Source organism: Coloeus monedula (assembly GCF_965178545.1).
Source record: "Coloeus monedula genome assembly, chromosome: 18".
Lineage (NCBI taxonomy): Eukaryota > Metazoa > Chordata > Aves > Passeriformes > Corvidae > Coloeus > Coloeus monedula.
This window is the reverse complement of record NC_138798.1, coordinates 5,678,165-5,693,837: the sequence shown is the minus strand read 5'-3', so window position 1 is coordinate 5,693,837 and position 15,673 is coordinate 5,678,165. Positions and strand designations below refer to the sequence as shown.

Below are 15,673 nucleotides of genomic sequence, written 5' to 3'. Positions count from 1 at the left end.
GATTTTCGGTGGTAATGAGCCCACACAGTAGATTGCTGCAGGGAGAAAAAATCATTCTGAATAGGTTTGCTGAATAATTATGAACTGAGCTGAACTCTTACATTTGCTTACTAATTGTATGGTCCATGATGTTTTATGTATGATGCATTCATTTTGTTAAAAAGGAATTTTTTTTTCTTTTTTTTTGCTGAGCAGCAACTTTTCTCAGTGCAAGTTAAACTGACACAGTGGAAAGAGCTGGATTTAAGTCTAATGAATTGATGTTGTTTGAATTATTTTTTTTTAAACATCAGTCCTACTATTTGGTTTTCAGAGCTTGCAATATGAAACCCAAAATTGTGCTATTGTCTGGAGAGTTGAAATAAATGAACCCCCTCAACTTTGGATTTGGCAGGCACAATTACCATTGTTAATTTAGAAAATAATCCCCAGCAGCTACAACTATTTAAATAATGCCTTTCCTTGCTTTCCCCATGATGACCAAAATCCCAAGACTGAAAGTAAAAATACGTTTTATAAAACACACTTTTCACTGCTTGGTCTGATTGAGGGAGGCTTCCTTCTCCTTGCCTGGGGGCTGCGACCCTTTGTGACGCAGGTGACCTGGCAGTGCTGGCCACAGCCCAGGGCCACGCTCCCACCAGCGCTCCCAGCCCCGTGCCGGACAGTGGGAGCTGTGGGAGCTGTGGGGGAGGTTGGCAGCCGTGGGTGAACTTAGCCCAGAGCACACCTCAGTTAGAAACAGGGGCTGAGCCACCTTCCACAAGCACACCACGGGCCGGCAGAACTCTGCAGCTGGTGTCCGACCTTGCCATTCCAAGCATCTCACTGTTCTTACTGTCAGAATACTTAGGCTGAGATTATTTCCATGTTTGCCATTGTCCACTTATAGACACCATCTGGCTCCCACCAAAGTCCACAGAAGGAGTGGTGCTGGGCGAGCTGGGCCAAGCCATGGGTGGGCATCTGATGTCCCTCTCCAGCTGCGAGGCTGCGGTGGCTCTGGAGGGAGCGGGGCTGAGCCCTGGTGCGGCGCACGGACACTCGAGACCCCGGGCGCAGCCCGGGGCGTGACATCGCCACTGGGCTCAGGGCCGTTCTGCGCCCACGGTGAAGAGCGGCCCGGGAGGGAGTGGCGGTATCCCGGTGCGGTGGGCTGCCCGCCCAGGGCCCCCAGAAAAGCGGCAGGACGGGCCGGGGAAGGGAGTGGCGGCGGTGCCGGTGCCCCAAGAGGAATCCGGGCAGCCGCTCCCGGCGACTCCGCCCGACGTCCCCCGCACCCGACCCTGTCCTCCCGCGCGGAGAATGCTCGGGGGTCTCGGCCCGCGCCGTCCGGCCGGACTGCCCGCAGCCGGGGCGGAACGGGGGCACGGACCGTGGGGCGGAGCGGGGGCTCTCCGACCGCCGCCCGGGCGGATCGGGGGCGGGGGCTCGGAGCGGGGCTCGGAGCGGGGCACGGAGCGAGGCTCGGAGCGCGGCTCGGAGCGGGGCAGGGAGCGGGGCACGGAGCGGGGCTCGGAGCGGGGCACGGAGCGGGGCTCACTGGCCGTCGGGGTCACGGAGCGGGGCTCGGAGCGGGGCACGGAGCGGGGCAGGGAGCGGGCACGGAGCGGGGCTCGGAGCGGGGCAGGGAGCGGGGTCACGGAGCGGGGCTCGGAGCGGGGCTCGGAGCGGGGCACGGAGCGGGGGTCGCTGGCAGTCGGGGTCACGGAGCGGGGCTCGGAGCGGGGGTCGCTGGCAGTCGGGGTCACGGAGCGGGGCTCGGAGCAGGGCAAGGAGCGGGGTCACGGAGCGGGGCTCGGAGCGGAGCTCGGAGCGGGGCTCGCTGGCCGGCGGAGGCGCGACAGGGGCGGGTGGGCGCCAGGGGGCGCTGTGTCCGTTCGGAAGAGCCGCTCCGACGGCGCGCACGCAGGCGCAGAGGGGCCGCGACGGCCGCGGCGCTGGGGGGAGCCTCGGGCGCGGGGCCGCCTCTGCCCCGGGGCCGCGGCGGGTGCGGGGCCGGGGTGCGGATCCCCGGTGCATGTCCCCCGTCGGTGCAGCCGTGGGTCCGGGCCGGCGCCCGTATGCAGGGACGCAGCGCTGAGGCCGGCGGCTCCGTCTCTCACTCAGTCCCTCCCTCCGTTGCCGCCGTTCCCGTAGCGAGGGGCGAGACATCCCCTTCGTTCCTTTGTGCCGCGGCCGCGCCGCGCGTGCTTCGTTTTCCACCCCGGTGCCCGCCCCGCAGCTCGAGCCCCGGGTCTCCCTCCTCCCCCCTTGTCACTTCGCTAAGTAATAATTTCCACGTCCAATTCCATTTCTTCGCCAGTTCTGAAATCTCCAGGCCATCAGCAAGGAGGATAGTTCACATGAAAACTAATTACACAAAATCAATATTTAATCACAGCGCAGCATCCTGATCCTGCAGAAAAAAATCCCGTTAAAACTCTCCTGCCATATACAAACAGTCCTCAGCCGCTTATTTATAGATCTCATTTTTTTTGGTGGGAGCAATATTCATTACTATTTCTTTAAACTATCGACATGTGCATCCGCGAGCACCTGAAGCACCGTGTCCCGCCGGCGGTCTGTGGGCCCCCGGGCCTGGTGGGTGTTTGTCCCTCCGGGGGAACGGGGTTGTGACTCCCCCCGCTGCCGCAGCGCCCGCTCCCCGCGCGGCTCCGTGCGGTGCCCGGCTCGGGGTGGGCCGGCGGGGCCGCTGCTGCTCCCGACTCGGGGTTGCCGGGCGGGTTTCGCCCCTGCGGGCAGTACGGCCGGTGGCTCCCCACACCCGCCACTTGGTCCCAGCTCCAGTGCCCCCAGCCCCACTCCTGGGCCCCGCTCCCGGACCCCGAGACTCCGCGCACCTCCCCGTCCGCCCGCGCTCCGTGCGCCGCGGGAGCAGCGGCGCCGCCGGGCACGGGGGGCGGTGCAGGGCGCGGTGCGGGCGGGGCGCGGGGCCGGCGGCGGAGCCACCTTAACGGCAGCCCCGCCCCGGACCGCGGCGCTCATTGGCGCAGCCCCGATGGCTGAAATTCATCGCTGAAATGCAAAACTTGTTGCTGCTCCGCCAGCGCTGGGTGAGAGCGCGGCAGCGCGCGGGGAGCGCGGCGCAGCCCTCGCAGCGCCCGCCCGGCCCCGCGCCCCGGCCCCGCCGCCGCCGGAGCGCTGCGAGCCGCGGGAGCGCACGGCTGGCCGGCGATGCGGCGCGCAGCTCCCGGGCGCCGGAGCCTGTGAGCGGCGGCGCGCCGCCCCGTCGGCTCTCGGGCAGCAGCGAGCGGCGAGCGGCGGGGTGAGCGCGGGCGAGCGGCCGGTGCCAGCGGCGCGGCAGGATGTGAGCGGGGGCGGCCGAGTGGCGCGGAGCGGAGCAGCGGGGAGCGGCGGGCAGCGGGACGGCGGAGAGGCGCGGAGCAGCCATGCCCTGCTGAGGAGCCGCGCAGGATGTTCGGGCTGGAGCAGTTCGAGCCGCAGAACAGCGGCCGGAGCGGCGGGCAGGCGGAGCGGGGCTTCGGCCAGCCCGGACTGAGCATGAGCGCGCACTTCAAGGCGCCGGCCTTCCCCGGCGGCGGCCCAGCGCCGGCGGACCCGGCCCTGGGAGCGCTGGGCGAGCCGCCCCTCCTGGGCATGAACATGAGCCTGGCCGGGGACGCCTACGGCTTCCCGGGCCGCGGCCCCGCCGAGCTGCACGGTGGCGGCATGCAGCCGCCGGTGCACGGCTTCTTCGGCGGACAGCAGCCGCACGGCGGCCCCGGCGGCGCCCCCCACCCGCACCAGCACCCCCCGCACTTCGGTGGCGGCTTCGGGCCCGACCCCGGTGCCTCCTGCGTGCACGGCGGGCGCCTTCTGGGCTACAGCGGCGCTCTGGGCGGGCAGACGGCGTTCGCCGACGGCTACGAGCACATGGCCGAGGGCCAGGGCGGCGAGGGCTTCGGGCAGCAGCGCCCCGGGACCTTGCCCGATTTCCAGCACCACGGCGCCGGCGCCGCCAGCCACGCCGTGCCGGCCCCCTGCCTGCCCCTCGACCAGTCCCCCAACCGCGCTGCCTCCTTCCACGGGCTGCCGGCGGCCGGCTCCTCCGAGCCCCACGGCCTGGAGCCGCGGCGGCTGCCGGCGCAGGGCGGCGTGGACTCGCTGGAATACAATTACCCTGGCGACGGCCCTGCCAGCCACTTCGAGCTGCCCGTCTTCTCCCCGTCGGAGCCTGAGGGGCAGCTGCCGCACTACGGCGGCGGGCGGCAGGTGCCGGCGGGCGGCAGCTTCGCGGGGGCGCCCGCCCTGCCCCGGGCGCCGGGCATGGCCGTGGCCAAGGCGCACCCGCCGCAGCAGCACGGCGTCTTCTTCGAGCGCTTCGGGGGGGCGCGGAAGATGTCGGCCAGTCTGGAGCCGGGGGCCAACGCCAGGCACCCGCTGATGCAGCAGCAGCAGCCGCCGCCACCACCACAACCACCGCAGCAGCCGCCGGGCTTGCTGGCCAGACAGAACTCCTGCCCGCCAGCCATCCCTAGGCAACAGCAAACAGAAGCCAACGCTCCCAACTCCAACCTGCAGGACAATGGGCCCATAATGCAGAACCAGCATGCACAGTTTGAATACCCTATTCACAGACTGGAGAACAGGAATATGCATCCCTACACCGACCCCGTGTTTAATATGCAGCACCCTCCTCCGCAACAGCCACCAAATCAAAGACTGCAGCACTTCGATGCCCCCTACGTGAGCGTCGCCAAGAGGCCGCGGTTTGACTTCCCCAGCACTCCTGGCGTCGAGCGCTGCGCCTCCTGGGGCGGCGGCATGCACGGCCCGGCCATGGAGAGTCACCTTTCCCCGACGGCCTACCCTGGCCTGCCGGGCGAGTTCACCCCGCCGGCACCTGAGGCCTTTGGGGGCCCGTTGCCACACGGCGGCCCTGAGCACCCGGCACTGGCGCAGCGCCAGAACGCGGCCCTGGTGATGAAGCAGATGGCCTCGCGAAGCCAGCAGCGCCTGCGGCCGCCCAGTCTGCAGCAGCTGGGGCATCATGGTGAGGTGGGCGCACCCGGTGGCCTGCCCCCGCCAGCCTTCGAGCGGGAGGCTGGTGGCGGCCGCAGCTTCGATCCACCGGCGCCGCACCTGGCCCCTGACAGTGCCTGGTTCGCAGGACCACCGCCACCTGGGGAGCTGCTGCCGAGGCGCTTGGCAGCGCCCGGGCTGCCGGCTGAGGCAGCCCCCCACGAGCTGGGCCTGCAACCGGGTGGCCCTGCCGTGCTCTTCCGGCCGGGCGGCACTGGGCTGGGGTTGCAGGAACCCTTGCGGATGGCAGGCGAGGGGCCAGCACAGGCCCTGCCATCTCCCGGCGTCCACCCGCCCTTCACACCCACAATGGGTGGCCTCTCGCAGCTGCAGTCACCAGGCAGCGGTGTGGCACTGCCCAGTGCCCCTGCTGAGCGCCGTGGCCCCGCCGACTTCGCTGCTCAGCCTGGCTTTCCCTTTGCGGCGGCAGCGCGGCAGCCGGCGGCCCACGGGGCTGCACCTGCCCTCAGCGCCTCGCCAGGGGCCTACCCACCACCCCCGTCCGAGTTCCCCCCGCCACCCCCACCACGGCCCACTGCCAGTAAGCTGGGTGCCCTCTCGCTGGGCTCCTTCAGCAAGGCGGCCAGCAAGGACAATGTATTCGGGCAGAGCTGCCTGGCTGCCCTCTCCACTGCCTGCCAAAACATGATCGCGAGCCTGGGTGCTCCCAACCTCAACGTCACCTTCAACAAGAAGAGCCCGGCCGAGGCCAAGCGCAAGCTCAGCCAGGCCGAGCCCGACCCGCCACCTGCTGCCCCGGACTACTTCCCAGCAGGGCCACCAGTAGGCGGGGGTGGCACTGGCAAAGCGGCGGGTACTGCCCCACTGCTGCCCGCGGAGAGCAGCCTCTCACCCGGCTATGCGCTGGAGCCAGTGGCCGGGGGTGAGGGGAAGGCGGGTGGCGGGCGGGGTCGGGGTCGCCGGAAACGGGACAGTGGGCACGTCAGCCCTGGCACGTTTTTTGAGAAGTTCTCAGCTGCGGAGGGTGGGGGAGCCGGTGTCAGCCCAGGGCAGCCGGCAGTGCCGGTGGCGGCGGGGGGCCCACCGGGGGCTGCGGGCGCTGAGCGCGGTGGAGGCACCCCTCATGACAAGCCCCTGACCTCACCGTCCTGGGGCAAGGGCAGTGAACTGTTGCTGGCGGAGCAGCCAGACCTGATGTCCTCCCTGGACAGCGGCATCCAGAGCGTGACCAAGTCAGATGGCAGCTCCCCGCACGTGGACTTTCCCGACGAGGTCAGCACCAGCTATGGCAACGAGGACGAGGTGTCCTCCAGCTCTGACAATGCCACCTCCAAGCCCACCCGTAGCCCGCTGCTGGGTGGTTCGCCCAAGCTGCCCCGTGGGGAGCACGCACTTCTCAACGGACAGAAGCCCCTGGCCCTTGGCCTTCTCAGTACGTCTACCTCGACCCCCGACAGCTATGGGCTCAGCACCACGGCGGGCGCTCACCCTGGCACGCCAAGCATGGAGCAGGTGCGGACCCCCACAAGCACCTCGGCCCAGGATGAGATCCACCCCCTGGAGATCCTGCAGGCACAGATCCAGCTCCAGCGGCAGCAGTTCAGCATCTCGGAAGACCAGCCCTTGGGGTTGAAGAGCAAGAAGGGGGAGTGTGCGGGGCAGAATGGGGACAGCGACCTGGGCAGCTGCTGCTCGGAGGGTGTCAAGGGCACCATGAGCACCATCGACCTGGACTCCCTGATGGCGGAGCACAACTCCACCTGGTACCTGCCTGGAGAGAAGGCCCTGATGGAGGGACAGGAGGAGGACAAGCCCATGGCGCCCTGGGAGAAGCCCAAGCCCCCGAACCCCAGCAAAGAAGGTATCAGTTGTCCCACATGGGTGCTGGCACAGGGGCAGGGGTGTTTGTGGGCTGCTCAGGGGAGGGGATGTGGTGGGGCTGCAGCCCTGGTACTCTGGGCACACACTGGCTCTGCTCCCACTCCACTCTTGGTGGGTGCCAGGTGCCTTCCCAGTCTGGGCTGGGGCTGCAGGATGCTGGGTGACTCTGCTGGGAGAACCAGTGTCAGGGACAAAGTGCCTGCTGCCTGACTGGTCTAGGTGACAACTGCCCCATGGCATCTCTGCTGCCAGCCCTGTCCCCATCATGCCTCCTAGGGAATGGGCAAGTAGGGATGCTGAGCAGAGGGGGCTCCAGTGAGCCCCAGCTGAGCTCCTGGGCCTGGGGTGCTGCAAAGGGGACTGGGGTGCTGAGGAGGGGGCTCCTGTGGAGTCCCACCAAGCACAGGGTGCTGAGGAAGGGGCTCCCACAGAGCCTGGTGTCAGCTGAACCTTCCAGCCACTTTCCCAAAACTGTGACTGAGGGTTTTCCTAAACCACAAAAATGTGAGGCTGGTGGTAGTGCTGCCCCTTCAGGTCCAGGTGCCCCCTGCTTGCATTTGGAGCCCACAGCAGCGTGATACTGAACTGAACGGCTTGTAACAAATTATTTCTCATTTAACTGAAAGGCAATTTAAAATAAGGCTCTGGGTCTGTTAGTGTAAAACTTGCTTAGTTGACAGATGTTTAATTTCGACATTAGTTGTCATTTTTGATCCTTCCTTGTGTCCAGAGGGCATCATAATTCCCCAGGCTCAGGAAAAAAAATATTTTAATGGAAAAACCTCTATTATAAAAGCTGTTTAAGATAAGGATGATTATAGATTCAGTTGGTTTCTATTTTATCTTATCAAATCCCTATTTTGCAACCTGCCTGGCTGTATGTGTGATTGTTACAATGGGTGCACATGCTGTACCTGCTATCTGAGGGCAGGCGGGCGGGTTTTGGTGTGCTAGAAATACATGCGTGCAGTTTACACAATATAAACTCATTATTTGTGCCTAGGAAAGGTAGTACTTTGGTACTGCAGTGTAGTTTGAAATTGTTTTCATTACCTCTGGTAGTACAGACTGACTTTTTACAGCCCTCCACATTTAGTAATTTTGCTAAGAAAGTTGTTGGTGAAATTAGAAGGGAGCTGGTTTGGAAACTGGGCTGTTTCCTAACCCGGTTCTGGTTGGCTTTGCAGCTTTGGCTTTCTGAAGCGTGAATCCTAGCCCCCACGGTTTGTCTCTTTGTTCATGTTTAATGCCCAGCGCAGGAGACTCTCATTTCGAGCAGAGTGTTTAGCATGCACGGCAGACCCGAGGAAGCCCATCAGCATTCTCCATGCTTCACCCAGGCAAGGACATAAATTGGTTTGTTTGGGGCCCTTCTTTTCCATTTTTAAATGGAGTTGCACACAGCATCCTTCCTAGCCCCTTCTCTTTTATTGTTTCTTGTACACAACATCTAGATCTGACTGGATCAATAGCTAGTTAGCACAAATCACAGTTCCTGTCACTTCTGCCTTGGCAGGCTCAAGCACATATATACGTTCTCTCACACCACACGCACCCCGTTACGTGTGCACTTTCACACACACACACACACACACACACACAGACACAGATCTCACACCGTGCTGTGTTTAGAAATCGATTTTAAAAGAATAACTTATTCTACAGATCTTGACTTCCTGGATGAAAAAAGAAATCTTGAGCAGTGATTTAATTCTGAACAGCACATTTATTAAAAATGTAATTTGGCTTAAAATGATCTATATTTTGTGTGTGTGTGTGATACGGAGCGATGTTTCTGCAGCGTCTTTTAACAGCACTCCTCCAGTCACTTTGATCACAGCTATTCTTAGTAACAGCTAGTGAAAGAAGTAATTGCTTTCTGGTCGCGATAACCACAATGTTGGTGTTAAAACAGTTCATCACTTGGAAGGAAAACCATTTAATCAGTGTTCCTATATAAGGATATGTTTTAGTATTTCAGAGGCTTAACATAAAATAGCAAACCAGTTCCACAACAATGCAGAGGTGCTCGGGTTGGTTCATGCTTTAGTCACTTGAGGGATTTGAATGAGCTGGTTCCTCAGATGAGGAAATTTATACAGACTCACAGAGAATTTACTTAAACTGTTGTTGGAGATGATAAAGATACAATAGGTGAGACTAAACAGGCTGTTCACCTCGCTCAGTAGAAATAATGTAACTTTACATTGCCATACTCCTGAGTGTGTGAAACTGTGTTTAAGAAAAGGCTTTCTTTAGACATGGGCTGAGATTTTAAACCTCCTCAGTCGGCTGGGATCTGCACTGTGGTGTTTGTTCCTGCAGTAACCCAGTGTCGGGGTGGATGCGCAGGCTCCAGACAGCGCTCCTCCGAATTCAGGCAGTTCCTCGGCGTGCGGAACGCCGTGCTGGAAGGTGGGCGCCGTTTTGGGGCTGGGCAGTGTCCATGAGAGCAGCATTAGACCCAGGGTCCTCCCCAGAGCAGTCATTGTTGGGGGCTTCTGATTTACACCTGCCGTGAGAGGGCAGGCGGTGGGGGATTTATTCCCATTGTGGCACTGCTGCGATTAGCACCGGCGGCTCCTCAGGTGCCAGGGAGGCGGAGGAAGGGGTGGTGGGTGTCGGGGGGCAGTTTCCCCTCGGTGCAGTGCTGGGCACTCTGTCCACTGCCTGCCACTCTCAGCCAGTGCAGCAGAGGGTCCGGCTTCAGTGCTGGCCATGAAGGAAAGAGCAGGCTCCCGAAAACACAGCAGGATCAGGAACTTCTCAAATACTCTGTTAATGCGCAGGTTATGGGGGAAACAGCTTGAGTTGTTTTAATGGCTGCTCAGATTCCTTGGAGCTCACCTTTTTTCCCATAACGGCATTAAAATGATTTGCTTATCTCTGGCAGTTGTGTGAGCTGTGGGTCTGGAGGTTGCTGAGAGCAGACATTGGTGCTGCCGGTGCCCCTGCGAGGTGTGACACCTCCGACGCTGGCCTGCCGCGAGCTCTGTGCGTGCGTTCACGTTTCGTTTCGGAATGTAGTATTAGTAACGCTGCCTGGATGTGGCTCTGCCCTGAAATGTGTTTTCTGTAAGGAGTTTTCTCTGATGCATCATTTCTTGTACCAACATGTTTTATGTGAAGTAGCTGGTAGGTTTGGGGTTTTTTTCCTCCGAAAGTGCTTTCTAGAATTTCATGTTTTCCTCTGCCTAGCAGCTTGAGCTGGGAGTAAGAGATAAATAACACTGAGTCTAGAGGGGTTGTCTTGACTTCCAACACCACAGCTCTAGCTGACAAAGAATAACCAGATCAAATTCACTTAAAAATATAGGGCTGGTTTAATGGGGTTTTGCTTTTCCTGGTTTGACTGAACCAGAACAACTTCCCCTTCAGTGAAATGTGTATTAGTATTCTTTAGAAACCCAGTAATTAAGTGCTGGTGGGGTTTTGGTTTTAGTTTTTAATTGAAATTTTGAAGGTCCCATACTGCAGATGTCAGGTGAAGACATCAGAACGTACCTAGAACTGTGCAGGTGTTGATTGGAAAGAATGGGAATATATTCCGCTGCTCGGTGGCTGTTGGGCTCGTCGGTCCGGGCTGACGGGCACGTGCCACACGGCACCATTAGCCTTCATCTGTGAGTTTTTGTTAATATTTCATCGCTACACCGAACCCGTCACTGGAATGAGCCCACAGGCCAACCCTCTTGCTGGAGCAGCGCGTAACATCTGTGAATTACTAGAAATACATTAACAAAGGTCAAATTTGGTCCAGATGCGGCCGAGAGCCTTTGTTTTCTTTCCCTTTCCAGTGCATTCTGCTGCATGCTTTATTTTAAATACTGCCTACTTCTTTTAGAGGCTTTACCAAGGCACTGGGTTTGTTTACTGGGACCGAGTTTGTCAGACCTCTCGTGAGGTTTTTCAGGCACTGAACCCTCACTGCAAGCAATGTGCTGTGAGCGGCTGTGTTGTAGCGAGCGCTGTGGAAACGAGTTCAGCGGCAAAGCTCAGCGCCCTTTGCAGCGAGGGGCCTGTGATTCCCGATGCTGCTTTGTTTGCCTCACTGGGATGCTGAAACTTACACAATTTTAACAATTCAGTGAAAAAAGAAGCTACTGCCTTTATCTTGAAGTTACACGATAAACTCCACGTACATCAAACGCACATCTTTATTAAATCATCTGAATTAGCAAGCAGAGCGATGAGGGAAGAACGCTCCCGCTGCTTATCCTGGGGGAGAGTTTGGTGTGCATTAGGTTTGGATTTAATATGATGCTTTAAACTTTTCTAACCTGTTAAAAAAAAATTAATTGGAAGGGTTGCCCCTGCTTGGCCTCATGTGAATGACAGAAATTCTCTATTGTTTACCTTGACTGCCTATAATTTTTAATACTTTCTACTAGAAAATGGTCCTGTTTAGAAATGTTTTCCTTTGTTTTATAAACATTCTGTAGCAGTGTGCTTGTTGACCTTTATGGCAAATATTAGAGAAAGCAAGGGACAAAATTTTCAGTAGTATTTCCTCTTGCTGTGATACACTAAAATATTAAGTGCAGGAAGTGTGTAAATTTATTGTCATTTCAGTAACAACTGTGGCCACTGTTTGCCTTTGCATCCACCGTCTGTCTGGCTATTAATTTTTGGTCTCTAGATTTACCTATTCTCATTTCAGTGGGCAATCTGGCTATGTTTGAATTAATGCAGATTACCTATCTGGTTTGCATCCCCGTGCTTCCTTGCCCCAAAGTCTGTTATTTTCTGATGGCCCGTTCAGTTGCAAGGTGAGTTTTAACGGGGTTGTTTTGCACACACTTGGTGCGAGGATGCGCGTGACAGACTTCGAGGGAGATGTTTCTTGAAATTGGTGTGTGAATGTGCTTCAGATCTTTCTGTATAATGTAAAAGGAAATGAATTACACTTAGTATTTATATATGAGCTTGGATGACAGCATAGATTTATTTTGATCGGTGATGTATTACACCGTGTCTGCTCTTAATTTTTAAGGTACAATACCTGTTTTTTTTACCAGTGACCTAGTGGAATGCTCGACCATAAAACTGCAAATAATATTTTGATAAAAAACGTTATTAATTAGCAATATCTTCAGATACAGTTTGTTGTTACTTGTGTAGAACAAAGAGTAAGGCATCAAACAAAAATCTAACCTAAAACGATATAGTCTGCTTTTATTTGAACCAGCTGACTCCCAGCCTCAGTAGTGTTCTATACCAGGGAGAAGTTTTGGTACAGTAAAATGCCTTTATGTGGCCATATAAAATTTTAGTACTAGACAAATTACTGTACATTTTCAGTCAGTGGTTTCTCATGTATTTCTGTTAAATCTGAGCATGAGGAGAGTCTCCCCAGAAAGTGCAGAGCCAGCTCTAAAATGAATCTTCAGGTGGCCTAACGTGTATGCTTTGTTAACGCTAAATTTACTGAAATACCAGAAAGAGTTTAGTGGCATAATTTCTCAAGCACATTGAGAATATTGAAAGAGGCCAGTCAAATTATAGGCAGAGGCTCATTCCCTGGTTTTTCTCTGGTAGGGAATAGATTGTCCTTTGCGTGTTTCGGACTGGAGCGTGTTGGATGCAGGCAGTGTGGGTGGTGGGCGTCAGGCGCTGGTACCCATCTCGCCATCGCGCCGTGGCACCGGCCGGCATCCGCCTCCCTGTCCAGCTGGTCCAGCTTTTCCATTGAAAAATCTACATCCTTGAGAAGAACAATGTTTGCACCTGTAAACACATGATTAAGGTTTGCAGGACGTGTTTAAGATTGGTGTGTTGTTTATTTTTAAATACGAAGTGATTCTTGTTTCATTTTTTTGAGGGGCGTTTTTAAACGAGAGCCTCTGTTAGTGAGGACTGTTAAGAACATGGCTGGCTGTGCACCAGATCTTGGGTAAGGGGCACGGGGAACCTCAAGGAAATTAAATAGGTGAAGCTGTGGAGTCACCCAGGAAATTCAAGGTCTACCCTCACCTTCCTGGTCTTGGTTAGATTTCTCAGCTTTTAAAATGTAATTCCGAATTTTTGCTGTTCTGTAGATAAACCCAGTTTACACACAGTGATTAGATGACTGGCTTATATAAAAATACTGCAGTTCTTTGTAGTTTGCTGCTTTTCCTTTGCCAGATGCTTTTGTGTTGATGCAGTTTAAAACATTCTGAGTTATTAGTGACCTTTTAATACAAGGGATTTGGGGTTTTTTTTACAAATTTAAATATATTTTATGGATTATGTGCCAATGTTCCAAAGTCAAATGCCTTCTAAATTTAAAGCTGAGAATTGAACAGCTGGAGGTCTAATCCATTAATTTTTACAAGCTGACTTTCTTAATACTTCAAAGAGAACATCTTAGATGATATTGCTTCGCTGTTCCCTTCCTCAGCACCCCTTCTTCTCCTGTCCCCTCCAGTGCCCTCTCCTCTAAGGCTTCATGTTCCGCTCATCTCCTGGCAAATGACAAAAGCATCTGGATGGGGGGGAATGCATTTTCCTTAGTTGATGTAATAAGTTTTAAGACTCAATGGTCTAGAAATGTGGCTTTCTTAGTGTTGCACCTTTTATCCATACTAATGCAAAAATACGTGGTCACCACTGTTCTGTGTTTCTTTCCTGTACGTGGGTTATTTTTTGCAGCAGCGCAGGCGTTGTCATAGGAGTATTTGTGCTCCGTGCTTGTGCCCTTTCAAGACACCTGACTCACACGTAGGGCACATCCCTCTCCGTAGGACTGGGTCTGATTCATGCTGGCCATTTGGAAGTAAGGTTTTTCCAAGTTTTGCCTTGCCCGTTTGGGCAGGAACTGCTCTGGCACCGCCGACGGTGCGGCTCCCTGGGATGCACGTGCGCATCCGTCACGGGCAGCTCCCGAGCAGGAGCCGAGCCTCGGCTGCAGGCTGAGGTGCTGCCTGGATGCTGCAGCAGGGCACTTCGTGTCTGTTTGTTTTCAATTCCAGCAAATCTATTTGTGCCTGCTCAGTGTTTTAACGTAACACCACCAAGCATGACGCTGGGCGGTCTACATTTTTTATTAGCTTTTAACATTTGTCTAAAAAAAGCTTTTTTTGGTTTGGTAAGCAGAAATCTGGTTACGTTTAAGTGCTGCTTTGATAGATTTTTTACATCAAAATAAATACAGTTTATTTGAGTTTAAACACAGACAACACGTGTGGGAGCTCAAAGGGCTCCACTAGCTCTGACTGTGAGCAGTGTGAGGGACGTGCCACAACCCTGCTCCCGCAGCCAGTTTGTGTGAACTTTGGGATATTTATCTTTTTTTATCCCCCCCTGTGTTTGGAGCATTTAAAATACAAAATGAGGAACTTCAGTTTTTTTTCCTTTTAGCTCTCCTACTTTCAGTTCTGACTGCTGGGGTTTTAGGACTTTAGGATCCCCTTGATCCCAGCAAAGCCTGTGATCGGTCAGTAGTTGGAAGACAGCAGGGTTTCTTTGTGGTAAAATATATGTTTTCAGAGTTAAGTCTGCATTTAATTAATTTTGTGAATTAGTATTCACAAAATACTCGAAAGCATTCTGTTGCTAATAGAAAGATCATCCTGAGGCTGGGGAAGCACAGTTAATTGAAAAAGCAGCCATTTGTAAAGTGAAGAAAATTTTAAAACATTTCATACCCTAATTAAGAATGTACTCCTGAGTTAAAATTGAGAATATTAATTTGATGTGTGAAGCAAATACCCTACAAAGCCCTGGAAAGAGTCATATCCTTCCTTCCTCCTTAATCCTCTCCCAAAATGCAGTTTAAGAAGAAAGGCATGACTTTTTTCTTTTTTTTTCACGTAGCCTGAAACCATTTTGCTAGAAAGATGTAAATTGATCTATTAACATAGGAAATGGAGGTTGGGCTGGGGTTATTATCTGGTCAGAATTTTAGGATCTCTTTCCTAGAAAAATTTTCCACTAATTTTTTTTTGGGGGGGAGGGTGTGGGTATAATATTCCTCTATAATGGCATTTAAAAGCCTTTTGGTCTCAGGTGAGAGCAGTCAGGAGAGGCAGAGGATGCTTTCGGTGGGGGTGTCTGAGGCACAGCTGCGCTTCACTGCGAGCAGTGCCGGTCCCCAGGGAATGGGGCTGAGCCTTCCCTCCCATGCACTGCTGGAGGTGAGGCTGCCAGTGGGCTGGCTGCTGGAAACGGGCAGGGAGCAAGTGTGTCTGCAGAGTGTTCTGCTCCTGGCTGGATGGCTCGGTCAGTCAAGGCATCACCATCATACTTACAGAGATTGGGGTCTACGTGTGATTTAGAGCGCAGCGGAGTCCATATTCAGGTCCCACTCTAGGATTATTTTTATTTAAGATCATATTTATTGCACCATAAATTGCCACGGCGCTTTAGAAACCTGGGACATGTTCCCACTGCTAAAGATTTACTGTCCAAATGAGATAAAACAGGCGTTGTTGGGCAAGGCAGCGGGCGGTTCCCCGCCAGAACACGGTGTGGTGCCACCAGGGCTTGGGCAGAGGATGCTGGAGAGGTGCACAGTGGAACTGGAGGGACCCTGGGGCACTTGGGGACCCAGCAGAGGCTGGCACGCCGGCGCTGAACGGTGCTGGGTTGGGCGTGCGGTGGTTCGGAAGTGTGCGTGGGCAGGGAATGAAGGGCTGAGAGATCTCATCCCACCTGGTGATCTCATTTCTGCGTGGATTCCTTCTTCGGTGGGGATGGCGCGGCTCTGCTGCCCTCTCTGGGGCAGCGTTTCTCCTCTGGTGGAAAAAAAACCCCACCAAACCCCAGTTATGGGCACTTCTGATTTGTGTGTGAGTGAATTTCTAAATAAGTTTGTCCGTCTTAG

The 15,673-nt window shown here is 55.5% G+C and overlaps 1 protein-coding gene across 1 annotated transcript in view; it reads left to right on the top strand.

Annotated features, from left to right (window-relative positions):
* The first annotated feature begins 3,293 nt into the window (after positions 1 to 3,293).
* Positions 3,294 to 15,673, top strand: part of MN1 (MN1 proto-oncogene, transcriptional regulator) — a 34,171-nt gene continuing 21,791 nt past the window's right edge. The window contains exon 1 of the mRNA XM_082293491.1: positions 3,294 to 6,847. Within this exon, the coding sequence (XP_082149617.1) occupies positions 3,418 to 6,847 (3,430 nt within the window). The 5' untranslated portion in view covers positions 3,294 to 3,417. The remainder of the gene's footprint in view (positions 6,848 to 15,673) is intronic.